The sequence below is a fragment of the Falco naumanni genome, chromosome Z (genome assembly GCF_017639655.2).
Source record: "Falco naumanni isolate bFalNau1 chromosome Z, bFalNau1.pat, whole genome shotgun sequence".
NCBI lineage: Eukaryota > Metazoa > Chordata > Aves > Falconiformes > Falconidae > Falco > Falco naumanni.
In genome coordinates, this window is record NC_054080.1 from 21122238 (window position 1) to 21136443 (window position 14206).

At 42.1% G+C, this 14206-nt stretch overlaps 1 protein-coding gene across 2 annotated transcripts; it reads right to left on the reverse strand.

Moving 5' to 3' along the window:
• Positions 1-299: 299 nt before the first annotated feature.
• On the reverse strand, positions 300-13940 carry LOX (lysyl oxidase). 2 transcript variants are annotated; one of them, XM_040580418.1, is made up of 7 exons: positions 12835-13938; positions 12264-12372; positions 10876-11013; positions 8471-8627; positions 5916-6011; positions 5619-5734; positions 300-4052 (listed from the first exon to the last, which is right to left on the reverse strand). In XM_040580418.1, the coding sequence occupies exons 1-7, from the start codon at positions 13583-13585 to the stop codon at positions 4046-4048; spliced, it is 1374 nt and encodes a 457-aa protein (XP_040436352.1). In that variant the 5' UTR covers positions 13586-13938; the 3' UTR covers positions 300-4045. The 2 variants fall into 2 exon arrangements, with proteins under 2 accessions (XP_040436352.1, XP_040436353.1); XM_040580419.1 differs by lacking the exon at positions 300-4052 and having other exon boundaries at positions 5615-5734; positions 12835-13940.
• Between the last annotated feature and the right edge of the window lie 266 nt (positions 13941-14206).

Here is a 14206-nt window from a genome sequence, read left to right on the forward strand (position 1 = left end):
GTTTCTAAGTTCATGTGCCTACAGAGACAGATGATACGGTAACGAAAAGTATCCAGATGAACCATACCTGATCCTGTTATGCTTTCATGTGTTAAGCCTTTGTGTAGTATAGGAGGCAATTTATCATGCCTTGCAACTTTTTCTTTCTTGCTTCTAACTTACTGTGATACTTTTCCTGAGACCATGTCAGCATGACAGAATCTTCCTCATTTTCATATAGATATAACAGCTTTAATTGAATCTTTCTCATTGAGAGATGGATCTGGCTTATGCATTAAGTATAATACTTCAACAAGTAGAACGCTTGAAACATTTTATTCAAGTCATTTTCACATAAACTTGCAACCATAATACGGGCATGTAACACAAGAATATGAAAGTGCAATGAAGAATATAAAGCTAGTGCCTGAATATTATAAATTAGAGCTCTTCAGATAAAGATGCAAAGTTATTGAAATTAAGAATCTTGGAAGAAAAGTGAAGGAAATAATGAAAACTTTTTAAAGAGTTGCAAAAACAAGTGGCATTTCACTGTATCTGTAGCATTTAGTTGCATAATAAAAACCTCCCAATAACATACTCTTTGGTTTTAATTCAAGTTAAAATCTTTCAGCACCTTTTAGGATTTGGAGAAAATGAAAATGCCGTATCGGCATAAATGTGAGACACAGGATAAACCACCTTTCAATGTCTCATTTATGAAATTCACCCTGCTGGTTTTGAATGAGCACACTGCAAACAATGCATGAATTATTATAGGAAAGTACATTTGGTGTTTGCACTCATTCGACACTGCACAGTAAACTTTGGAGCATAGAGAAAATGAGTAGACTTTTACTAACACAAAACATCTACACAATATGTTGGTTCCATTGGTGACCAATCTGTCATTTTTGTTACACTGTTGTCTAAAAATATGCAAATATCAGATGTATTTCAGGATTAAAAAAAATACATAACAAACCCCTCCTGTAATGAGCCTGACAGACAATACATTGCTTATGTGCAATTTTTATCTAAAGATCTGAAATGTGGGAGGTAATTGCTTCACACACATTTTCATGATTTGGCTTTTCAAAGGAAATTCAAGACTGCAAGACATCAAATTTGTACTAGAATTCTCACAAAATTTAAATCTGATTTTGCTCCCACTGAGACCAATGGCAAGATGCCTTTCAAAGATGATGGGAATAAGCCCAATGTCTGGGAAAAAGGATTCCAAAATATAATTTGGTTTTATCAAAACTTTTTATAAATGTTTTTCAACAAAAATGCATGTAATTCCACAAATATATTCCAGTATGAAAAGGGCAAGTTAAGGTGTCTGGGTCAAAACTGCAGAGCTAAGTTACTGAAAATACTGGTTGGCACTCCCCTATTTAGAACTACTTCTACAGATTCTATAATAAGCTCTTCTACTTCTACTGCGTTGTGATTTACTATAGTTAAACAGGGGAAGTTAAAGTCACATTCCTTCATTTTTTTTAATCCTAAAATCCCTTGGTTTTCTAAATAGACTGTTCATGTCATTATAGGCAATTTTTGTGCTATTGTACATCACTGTCATGTTGCTTAACACACATTTCAAAACAAATACAATATTTTGCTACGGAAAAAAAAGCTACAGTTTTGTAGCTACAATATCCCCAATATTCAAAGTTATGGCGTTCAACACCTTTCTGAACCAGGCCGTTCCCACTGAAAGGACTAAGTCCAGTATTACAACGTGCTCTGCCTACAGAGATACTCAAGGTCCTCTGGTTCCTTGCTGACTTCAGTGGAGTTCTGCAAGTAGTTTGGGTATAGACATGTGAGCAGGTTATTGCCTCGTAAGCCGAGGGATAAACTGAATTCCTGTGGCTGCTCTGTGTCCAATTAGTGCTCTCTTATCCCACATTCAGCATCAGGCACAATGAGGTACAAGCACACAACCTCTAACCAGGAAGCAGCCCGTGCCCACAGCCTAGCTTCCATTACAGTAGCTTTTGTGTCCATTGCCCAATCTGCTGTCAGGACTTTCACCCCAACTGTGACCTAAGGCTGTAGAAAGGTGAATGCACTTGCATCCCTTAACACCTTTTAATCTTAAAAACTCTTTGGGCTGAGATTGCAGAAGCCTAAGCTTTAAACAGACCCTCGTTTGTGCAGGCATATGTAATAAATGGCTTTCTAATAAATCTAGTTTCCAAATTTTGCTTCTGTTTGATGCCCATGCTAATTTTAGCGATGGCTAAAATGGATGTCTCAGCAAACAAAAAGGGACCTGCAGGTATAGATGGGGTTTGTTCTGCACACACTCCCAATGTTGAGTGATTACCATCACCGAGTTGCTGGTTCTTAGATTAAGTATACATACTAGTTGTGCAAATTTGTAACCCAGTTATGATCAAGGTGGAAATACTTTATAATTGTGAAATAAGCTTAAATATATGTAGTAAAGAAAAAGCTGATCCTTAAAGGGCAATTCATAAAACTTCCGAATTAAGTCCATAGGGTTTTGTTGCACAAACCTCTCCATACTCCTCAGATTTTTCATTTTTGACTACACTGAATAGCACAAGTATATTGCAATTTTTTTAAAGATACTGACCTTCCCGTGTCTCATTAGATGTTTTGATCTGCTCATTAAACTTAACCAATGCCAATCAATATTTCTAGGTCCCTTTGTTTCAAAAGTAGATCCTTTATTTTACATGATCAGAAATCTTCTGAAAAAAAACGCCAGATCCCCTTGTGATATGTTATTTCACAGTTTAAAAACAAAATCACAGCTACTGTAGCTTACAGCAGGGTGCACTGCAAAAGCAAAATAATTTGGGGATAGGAGGAGGAGTGGTGTACCCAGCACCAGTTAAGCAGTTCAGCAAAATCTTTAATTTGGGCTGGAAGTTTTTCCCTTTTGACAATGTTGTATTTGGTTCCTGAACAGCCTGAAGTAGGATGTTAAATACATTGACTTTTTTTCTCCCTCTATATATAGTATATTTTCAAATTCATTGTTTGAGTACTGAGATACTCATTTTTAAAGTCAAATACAGTACTTAAGGGGGAAGCAGGTAGTAGGCTTTTGCTAGAGATTCTAACCTACTTCTGTTTGTGGTGCCACCTGAGTTTATCGCCTCTATTATTTTGATGGTTAACCTGTTCAAGTTGGATGTTTTTCACAGATGACTACATCAGGAACTCTTCATCACCGCTAAGAGCCCTCTTCTTAACAGGTGTTTATTTTTATCCACATTAAGTTTGCAGAAGTCTTTTAAAAGCCCCACCTTGAAAAATCTCTTGAACATAGAAAGGTGGCTAAGTTACTTAAGTCATTTCCACAGATGAAAAGGTTTCTTTCAAAACCCCATCTGTTTTTTACTTAAGAAAATGGAAAAACTTCTAAAGGTATTAAAAATGTAAACATAACTTTTCTTGCAGGGGTATAACTGATATATATATATATATGTATTTCTCTGCTATATGTTAATATTCCTTGAAAACTGAACATACTTTTTTCTCATTCGTATCAACGTGTCCTAGCAAGTTTTATTTTAATGGTACTGTAGCATTACTCTTAAGCTGTTTTTCATTCTGGTATTTTCTGAGATAGCTGACATTAGTACTTCCTATTGCATTTTATTATTGCGTTCATTATACATAAATTTTTGCTACCTTTTAAAATATGTTCAACTCATTCACCAGTAATATTCCCACTGAAGTCTATTATCGCCTTAACTCCAAATTTTCAGGAGTTAAGAAATGCTCATGTTTTACGAATGAGTTATGATTTTCAGAATTTCAAAGTATCTGTGCATGAATCACCAGTTCCACACATTTCAATAGTAATAAAAGTAACACCAATTTTTAAATGCTTAAAATCCAGTTACAGATTTGGTTGAGAAGCAGCTGAAGTGCTTCAAAAATCACATAAGGTGTGTGGGTGTATGTGTGTATGTTCTGTAGTTTTGTTTCTATAGTGTTTACATCCTATTGGAGTTTATATAATGATACTTCAGTTCAAAACATTTGGCACGGTCTCATCCATTATCTTGCATCTTTCTCAGTATCTGTGGAAAGAGGAGAAACAATGTTATGCAGATGACCCAGCACATACAAAAAGAGTATCTGCTAAATAGCCTTTTGCCAGCTTGAAGGCTAGGTCAACAAAATGGAAGAGAAATTTTGTTTCCTCACCCTGCAAGAATATATTTACTTGTTAACATTCACAGAGGTACGATGGGGAGACTAGAAGCTGAAGCCCTGAAGCATAAATTTGTATTTCCCTTCCACCTGAAGTTAACAGAAACGGTGTTGCTAGAAGTACCTATTAGTCCGTCCTGTTACAGAGAAATGCTTTAAAAGCTCCTGTCACAGCTACACCAAAAGTAATCTCTCATGACCTGCAGGACGCCTGCTCTTTTTCCTCTGTTTCCTGCAAGTCTGACCAGCACATGACAAGAACAAACAGAGGATTTTGTTGAAGCGATTTTGTTGAAGCCATTTGATTTGTCACATTTATGACCAAAGTGTGATTGCAAATACAGATCTCCACATTGGCACGGGAAAACTTTTCTCATTTTAGCCTCATTTAACTACTGGTCTTCCTAATACAAAGTGAGGAATCTGTATTTTAAAGGCTAATTAAGCAAGAATCACATTAATTCAATATGTTTGTTTCACTGATGCTGTTATAGCACACTACACTGGTCATTTATTTTACTTTTCATTTACTGTTCTGGAATTTACTTCACATAAACTTTTATACAATCCAAATGAAGCCCCTTGATAAGTATTTTGTATGAGCAACTACTACATTATCCCGAGAACTGCTTACCTCTGTGTTGCAGAAGACTTGATTGCTTTGTGTGTGTGTGTTTCACAGATACTAAGCTACAGTAGATCCAGTAGATCTACCATGAGAAAATTAATTACATGAAATTCCCTTTCGGGGAGGGGGGGGGGGGGGGGGGGCCGCATAATTGTGGCATTGATTAAACTTTTAAAGAACTAAACCGTAAATGGGCTGTGTCTGGAAGAACTGTTTACAGGGAGGATGGCTACTGTGTCAGCAGCAGCAGCAAAGTAACATACATGTGTGGGATTTTGCAGAACGTCTTAAGAGCTCTGTAACTGCTCAACAGTTTTGTGTGGATGCTATAAATGAGCACAGAAAGGTTTTAGTGCAAATGCAAAGAAGGTGTGAGCCAGAGGTAGTTACCGAGCAGCCCAGACAGCAGCAGCAATTTTGAAAGTGCTCTATATCCTGATGACACACTTGCAAGAGTGAAAATCTCACAGTTGTTTTTCAGGACTAAATAATTTTTAAAAATCAGGGCTAGCCTTACGGAAATAGTTTAATTAGCAGAGGCCAGGATTTGGAATTTATGCATTTACCAAGAGCAAAGCAATTGTTCCCATCGTTCCTGCCAAAACAGACTTTTGAAAAGTACCATCTGAATTTTGAATTAACACACGAGGTCCTGAAACCACAGCACAACATACTGAAGAAACTGGTATCACAATGGTGGGAGCTACTATTTTCAATCTAAAGTAAATCTCCAAGCTTACAAATCTCTTTGTCAACTCAGTACTGTCAATATGAAACAGTTGCAAAAACAAAGGAATGTACTTACGGTGAAATTGTACAGCCAGAGGCATACGCATGGTGGCCTGTATAGCGTATATCACAGCGTACTATATTGTTGGAGTAATCAGATTCAGGCACCAAATAGCTGGGGTTTACACTCACCTTGAGGGGAGAAAGCACAGTGTTGTCTACTTCCAGGTTTAAACTGATAACTTTCAAAAGTTATATAATCAAATATAATCAAAAGTATAATCTAAAGAATATATGCATGTAATTTGCTGCTTTAAAAAACAAACAAAAAAAACCCCCAAACCCTAAAATGCCCCACTCCCAATACGCTTACCTTCAGAATATAATTTCCAGGTTTTACATCTGTAATATCAATCCACTGGCAATCTATATCAGCATTGTAAGTGTCGTAGCAGCCAGGGCTCAGTCCCTTAAAAACGAAGTTAAGATGGATGTAAAAAAATCATTAGGAATAGTAACATTCTAGACATTAGGGATTCTCAGACTGAAGTTCACTTAACCGTCATATTTTTCTAAGAAAATTACCTCAGTAAATGAGGCTTATTCTTTCTTGGCATTTTATTTGAATATTAAACTAGAACACATAAGTCTAACACACTACTTTTATAGACAGCACTGTATTACTGCTACATAAGAAACACCTATACTATTGATAGTTGTTCATCTGCGAGATAGCTGTACTTGTTACAGTACTCCTTTTATGTAAATATTGTTGATGCTATTAGTCACTGTTCATTACAAAAGATGAGATTAAAATCAAAACTGACCAAAGGCTGGACCTAAATATCTGTAAATCTCAAGTAAATAGCTTCCAAGTTCCTTGAGTACAAACTTGATCACTGTGTTGGAACGTGTCTCTACTCTTAGGAATAATGCAACTTTTTTTGCTATAGATGTACTTTGCCACAGTGCCATCTTTGAATAGTGCAGATTACGGCCATTTTCACATTGAGTTTTGCATGGAAGTGTCATCTCTTCAGGCAAATAGTGACACAAGAATCTGAGAGAACTGAAAATGTAGCCTTTCTTCCAAATTAATCTTTTCTGAAAACTGCTGTTAGGAACATTAGTAAAAATCTCCATGTATGAGTGTATCAGTGGTTCAAATCTGGTGTCATTAACTGTGGCCAACATAGATTGCTCTAGGCAAAGCTGATCTGCTCTGGCGACAAACAGTGCACAAAACCCAAGCGTTGCAGGAATTCCCTCTTGACCCAGCTGGTGATCAGCTCAGACTCTCGCATGTATGTGCCAAGTCTGAGGCTGGAGGAAAGTTTTACAGCCCCGTTACAAACCCCTGAAATATGGGCTTCCAGTGGAAACGCTGACACAGCCATGATTCTAGTGACACAAATACTGCAGCTGTAAAATATGTATGTTGCTTAGCTAGATGTCATTGTTTACAGAAGGAGAAAAGATATTTATAAAACCTCTTCAAAGCCTTTCTTTATTGCAGATCATTCATTACATTTAAAATTCAAATGTGGACACGTCAGCCAGTAAAGCATAGCTGCCATTTCTCTGTGATAAAATAACTACCTTCTAGATTAAAAACTGCAGAATAAGGGATACAAGTTTATGTATAAGTATGGCCACACCGAGTTAAACCACAGATCCATCAAGCCTCAGTGTCATGTCTCTGACAGTGGTCAGTAGCAGATGCTTGAGGAGAAAAGAACGTAAAAAATGGGATGTGTAATGTCCTCTACCCAGGCAAATTCCTTCCACTAGGCATTGAATTTAACTGCATTTAAGACATGGCGTACCATCAGATTTTTCTGTTTAATGGTCTCCATTACTTTGGCTACATTGTTTTTGAACCCATGTAGATATTTATGATCTCTCCAGCATCCTACAGCAATGAATTTAATATTTTATTCATGTGTCAAAACAGCACCCCTGTGTTTTAAAGCTGTTATCTGGCAGTTCTTTTGGATGTCCTTAAATTCTTTTATTGGGAGGAACAGTCGATATCAACAATTTCATCTTTCCATCCAGGACTACTCAAGATTTCCTATTATTTCTGGTTTTCCAAAAGTGTCTATGGGCATTTCCATTGTCAATGGGAATAGTCTATGAAATCTTTTAAGTGTGGTAGCCATACTACACTACTGATCATCCTTGTTTTCCTGGGGTTAGTTGGTTTGATTTTTTTAAGGTTTTCTGTGGCAGTTTTGAGAAGTGGTGACCACAGCTCCGTGCAATATTCAAAGTAGGAGTCTATCATGAATTTGTGTGATATCATAATGGTACGTTTCATTTTTTATCTATTCCCTTAATAAGCCCTAAGACCTTGTTTTACATTTGTATATGACGCATCACTATGTTCACGTAGCTGCCATTCTCTTTAACAGCCTTCTATACACACATAAAACTATGCTCTTAAGTTTTCTGTGTTGGACTGCCAGCCGGTAGCTATAGGTATTAGGGAATTCAGCACCTCACAGCCTCATGCTCTGTAAGGGAGAAAATACTGGCTACAAACTCTGGGACTAGCCAAGGACATCACTGAGCAGTCTGTGGGGAATGAACACTGGAAACCACTTCTTTACTGACTCTGTCTTGAGTTCTCTTTAGCTTTCTTGACTAGTCCTATAAGCACAAGAACTTGTGGTGTGTTTTAATATAGTTAGGTTACCAGTGATGCTAGCTAATGAGTGTCCCTGCATTTTAATGAGACACCCACGTTTAGCAGCATCTGGGTAAAGTGTAAGTCTCCAAGTGGCTATCCTGGCCTCTATGATGGAGAACTTCAGAGCTAGTTAGGGCATCAGTTGATTGGTAGAAAAATACCCAAAATACCTAAAGCACCCAAAGATAAATTAGAAGGGGGAAAAGAAACCTGGTTGTCTCCAAACGAAGTCTTACCTGTGTATGCGCGGTACATGCATACCGTCTGTAATATCCATAATCACAGGAGGTATCTTCGAGACAGAAACTTGCTTTGTGTCCTTCAGCAACCTTTCTATGTGAGCTTGCATCCAACAAGTCATAGTGGCTGAATTCATCCATGCTGTGATAATGTCTGTAAAACCATAGGTACATGATTAAAGATGGATCAGGTCTTGTCAATATTCCTATTTGATCTACCTTCTGTTAGATCTGACCAAATTTTATTTATTACATAGAACTTCAGTGTTAGTATACTTTACTATTGCTGCCTATTCAGTTAAGGGTTTTTTTCAGCATTCTAATTTTCAATTACTATGGAAATGCCATCTTCTATAAATAATACATTTTAATTTAAGGGAAAGACTCCATAGGAGCACTGTTTTTCCAAAATTTCCTGTTTCAGCTCTTCTCCAATAACAATAGCAAGCATTAAGTAGTTCATATTTGCATTGTACATCTTATAACTGCCTTTAGCCAGAGTTTTGCTAGGAATTCTTACCTTACATACTATAAATTCCAGGGGAGTTTGCTACTTGCTAGCAAAAACCCAACGATTCACTTTCACGTTTTGATGGCCCTCAATCAGTGTAACACATTTGTAACGCTAGTGACAATAAAATCTGCATAAATAAATCGGCTTTTGTGTAATAGCAGTGGAGATCTCCTCCGATGCCAACAATTTTTTTAGTCTAATGTAGTCTCCAGTTCAAAAGTGTGTGTGCTTCGGATCTGGGCACAGTGGGTTATTTTTCTTGCTGTCACGCACAGTGGGTTCTAGTTGGACTTGAACACCTATTATCCTTGTAATTTCACTTTTTCCAAACACATGGAAAACTAAACTTGTACTATCAACCGGCACTCTGCGCAGCATTTGGCTGTCATTACTTACAAATGTTTTCAGCTCATGAGGTATATGAAAAAGATATAATTAAACAGAATTCAAACATATTGTTAAAATGAAGAGAAGCGCACAAGCCTCACAAGCATGCATGTCAGGAACACTAAAACTATGACTAACACTGAATTCTGATGGCTAGCCAAACTAATTGGCAGTTGTAGTTCATTTCCAAATAGGCTTCTATCACTGTCATGGAAATGATCACGAGAAATGCATTTTTTGTAGGCAATGTATTTTCTGTCCAAGAAATGAATCAACATCAGAGACACTTTGCATCTGGATAGCAATATCTGGGCTATGATGGCAGAGTAAGAAACAGCTTTTCTGCAAATGGGACATTTCAATTGCTTTCTATCCATTTCATCCATTTATCAACTTTGTAAGCTCCAGGATTGTGGGGTTTTTGTTGTTGGTAGTGATTTTTTTCAGGGGTGGGTATTAACTAAGGCATTTATAGAGGCTTTTTTTTCTTTGCTTTGATTTAGTTTCAGCTTTTTTTGATCCTTACAAGATTTATAAACTAGTAATATCAGTCTCTTTTAGAAATAATTTGTTCTGATACTGATTTTTCATTAAAAGCTTAAAGCCTCTGAAGCTAGACAGAAATACTCCATTGACACCAGGGGCCTTTAGATCAAGCCCACATTACATACTACTTTTTTAATGAAGTAATACTAGGTTATTATTTATGTACCCATAACAGCAGGATTGTATTTTAAATAAGGTGGAAGTAAGGTAAGCTTTCCAGAAGTTTACAATTGGTCCTTCTATGAAATAGCAAAAATTGGAACAAATCGGCAAACTGTTGTATGTGAATTTTCTGAAAAGGTACAAGTTTGCAGCGTTACCTGCTCCCAAAATGTTGAAAATGTTCTACTACATTTGCCTTGCCATGTTTCCAGCAATTTTGCTGTTTCTAAAGTAATACTGCCATACGGAAGTATCATGATATGATAAAGGACATTAATAATGGGATCAATCAACTCAGTATCTTCTATTTTCTGGATTGACCAGACCATTCTTTGTCAGGAACTAACCCATGAAATCCAGGTCAATAAGTACGGGTCAGTGTTTACAGTAATGTATTATAGGGAACATGTTAGTAGATGTGCATTTGGGCGTTTCCACAGTTATTTTAACATAATTGGGACTTTTAATTATGGGTTCCACTTACATGTAACTGGACTATAATCCATGTAAAATATATGTAAAGGGAGAAGGTGCTACTGTCGAGACTTGTCTCTGTAATGAATTCCTACTTGTGAGAGTTTCATATTTCTAGATAAGCTTCATAACCATTTTGGTTTCCTGTGGCTATATAAAGAGTAATTACCACTGCCCTAAAATTGATCAGACAGTAAAAGGCTGAAGTTTCCCCATGGCTTCCCCCTGCTTCACTGCAGTTTTAGAAAATGTCACCCTGTAAGTGAAATTTGTTAGTAAAAAGATAATTAGAAGGTACCATACTGAGCACTTCACTCACTGGTGACAGCTGTGCCACTCCCATGAATAACGGGGTCTGCTGGGCAGAAAATCTGATGTGCCTTGATTTTTCACTCGTTGGGGGAATCTCAGGAGCACCCGATTGTCATAGTCTCTAACATCTGCTCGATAAGCTGAACTGTAAAAATGCAAAAAAACAGAAGCCGTAAGTACGTGCAAGAAACAGTTTAATAAACACTTCAGTTTGTTTCAGAAGTAACTAATAGCACAATTTTTTTTTTCAGCCATCTTAAAGCTCTTGCATTGGAGACACACAAGAATTCCACGTGGTATGCTCAGAAGTGCCTGGTGTCAGACCAAGACCTGAGTAAGATTCAGATCGGCTTCTAGCAAAAAAAAAAGGGAGTTCAAAACCTTGACTCTGTGCCTCCGTCTTGGAAGCAGATCACTGCTTATCTGTAAAATTACTCTGGTACCAAAAATACAATTTCATCGGTTGCTGTTAACCAAAATAACTCACTGTGTATGTAAGATCACACAACAGATGTTTCTGTTGTAAAAAAAAAAAGAATATATATGTGCCTCAGGCTGTATTTTCCTATTTGACACATCTATTATCTAGTCCTTTAAGCCAGCAAGATAGCCAGCAAGAACATTTCTATTAGTCTTCTCTGTAAAGTTAGCATAAAAAGTACTACTTCCTATGCCTCGTTTTCTTTTTCCAGCAAGTGAAGAAAGAGTCTAAAACCCTGGAAACAGTCTGACATCAATTAATGATGCTGGTAAATAAATAAAATCTGTTTTGCACGATAAGGTATCAAACAAAACGGTTAAAAACAGCCCCGTTAATTTCTTTCCAAACAAAACAGGAAAAATCCCTCTTTACCAACTGGACAGGACCTAACTTCATGGCAAAGCTCTTATCTCAACACGTTAAAAGACTTTGAAACACTTCTCAGGGAGATTTTATTCTTAGGAGGTATTACAAGGCATAGGCCCAGAAACAATTAGCAAGTTATAATTTTAGTAGTAACTTTTGCTGATTAAGAGTAGGGTTGGTCTTTTTTCTTTTTTAAATGGAGTAGGGTATGAGCTTTTTTGGTTGGGGGATGAAGGTGAAAATCACAAAATTCAAGCAGGTTTTTTTAGGTGCCTCCATTTTGCAAAATTATGATATGTTGGACTGAGCCTGATAATAGAAACGTGCAATATAACTTCACAAAATGTAGGTTCTTCGAAGCATCTGTAGTTTGTCTCTCTAATATGGCGGTATCGTATTCTTATGTTCAGACTCCACCATCTGCCACGGGCTTCAGAGAAGGTTACAAGCAGGGCTATGTTTGCTCGGACCATCGAGCCGCAGGTACTCCGTGGTGGGCGCAGGGGCACAGGAGCCCGCAGCGAGCCGTGACGCGCGGTGGTGCCTACCTTGCCAGGCAGTTCTCCTCGGCAGCGCATCTCAAGTTATACATGGACATCCTCTGGACGTAAGTGGACGCCTGGATGTAATAGGGATCCGGGACTAAGTCAGGGAGACCTGCAGTTCATCAAACCAACCACAGAACAGCAAGATCAACCCAGGACACGTCTGCAAATACTTGGCCGCCGTCCCAGCCGTGAGGCGCCGCCGTTCCGCTGCGGACCCCTGCCCACCACAACGCTCGCTCTCCCCCTTGCTCCTTCGGCGTTTCTCAAAGGCCGCATCGCAAGCGCGACGGCCGGACCCCCACGGTGGGCTGCCCCCCCCCCCCCCGCCCCGCGCCGCCCCCCCCGCCCCCCCCAGCCACGGCAGGGGCCGCTGGGCCCCAGCCGCCTGCCGGGAGGGTTTTTCCCCGAGCGAGGGGCGGTCAGGGCACCGACCCCCGCACCGACCCCCGCACCGCGTCCCCTGGGGACGCTCCGCGATGGCACCGACGTGCGCCGGGGGGGAGCGGGGCGGCGCGGCGGGGGGGGACGGGAAGGGGAAGGGGAAGGGGAAGGGAAGCAGGAGGGCTCTTACCGTACTGGAAGTAGCCGGTGCCGTAGCCGGGTCTGTACCTGCTGCCCTGGCGGGGCCTCTCGTACGTGTCGTAGTAGTTGTAATAGGGGTTATCGTCCGTGTACTTATAGGGGTTGTACGGGTCGTCCCCCACCATGACATCTTCCCGCCTGGGTCTGAAGCTGCTGAGAGGCGGCGGGCCGCCAGCCCCGGTGCTGCTCCGGTTGGTGTCGGTGCCGGTGCCGACGGCGGGGGCGCTGGGGTCGCTGGGTCGCGACGCCCCCGAGGAGGTGCTCCTGGCCGCCCCGGCCGCCGCGGGGGTGGCGGCCCCCTGGCTCCGCTGCCCGGCGGCGGCGCGACCCCCGGAGGGAACCTGGTAGCCGGCCTGGAACCAGTGCCGTGCGCCGGGGTTCCCGCGGTTGCCGTTGGCGGCCGGGGGCTGCGCGGCGGCGGCGGCGGCGGCGGTGGCGGTGGCGGCGGGGCGGGCGGCGGCTCTCCGCGGCAGCGAGCCGTTGTTCCGCAGCAGCAGGATGGGGCTGCCCGCGGCCTCCGCCGCCTGCCTGCGCCGGGGCGGCTGGTACTGGGAGCCGAGGCTGAGCAGGCTGTACACCTGCCCGTTGTTCTCCCACTGGATCCGCTGCCTCCAGGCGGCGGGGGGCGGCGGGGGGTCCCGGCGCGGCGGCGGCTGCTGGCAGCCGGCGGGCCACAGGCAGCTCCAGTAGATGCACGCGTGCAGCTGGGCGAGCAGGAGCCCCGGCGGCGCGAATTGCATCTTCTCCGCTGTGGGGGTGCGGCGGGGTAGAGAAACGGGCGAGAGTGCGGGGGGCAAGCGGACAGCGAGGGGCGCCTTCCTGCCCGGACGGGGCGGGGGTGCGGGGCGGCCGGGGGCTGCGCCTCTGGAGGGGTTAGGCGGGCAGCGGGGTCTCAGGCGCGGCGGGACCCGGGCGGTGCCATCGGGCAGGTCGGGCCGTCGCGAAGGAAACCCGGCCCAGGGGAGGCGGCGGGAGCAGCTTTTCTTCTCGCCGATATTTATAGGCGAGGGGATGCGAATGGGCGCCGGAGCAAACAATCAGCCTCTCATCGTTCTCCGGCCCGCGCTGGTGTCTGGAGCGAGGGAAGGAGGAGGAGGAGGAGGAGAGACCAGGGACTTTAAACTTGCTGGCACGCTCGCAAAGTTACACAAGCCCCGCTGGCTGGGCTGGCTGCGCCCCCGCCATTTGTTCACGTAATGCGGCTGGAAACGTGCGGCCCTGACAGTTCCCCCCCCCGGCCGCCCCCCGCCCGCCCGCGCGGGGGGGACCGGGGGGGGGGGGCCGGGGCGGCGAGGGCCGGCGCGGCGGCGGGGGCTCCCCATCCTCCCCATCCATCCTCCCCATCCTCCCCATCCATCCTC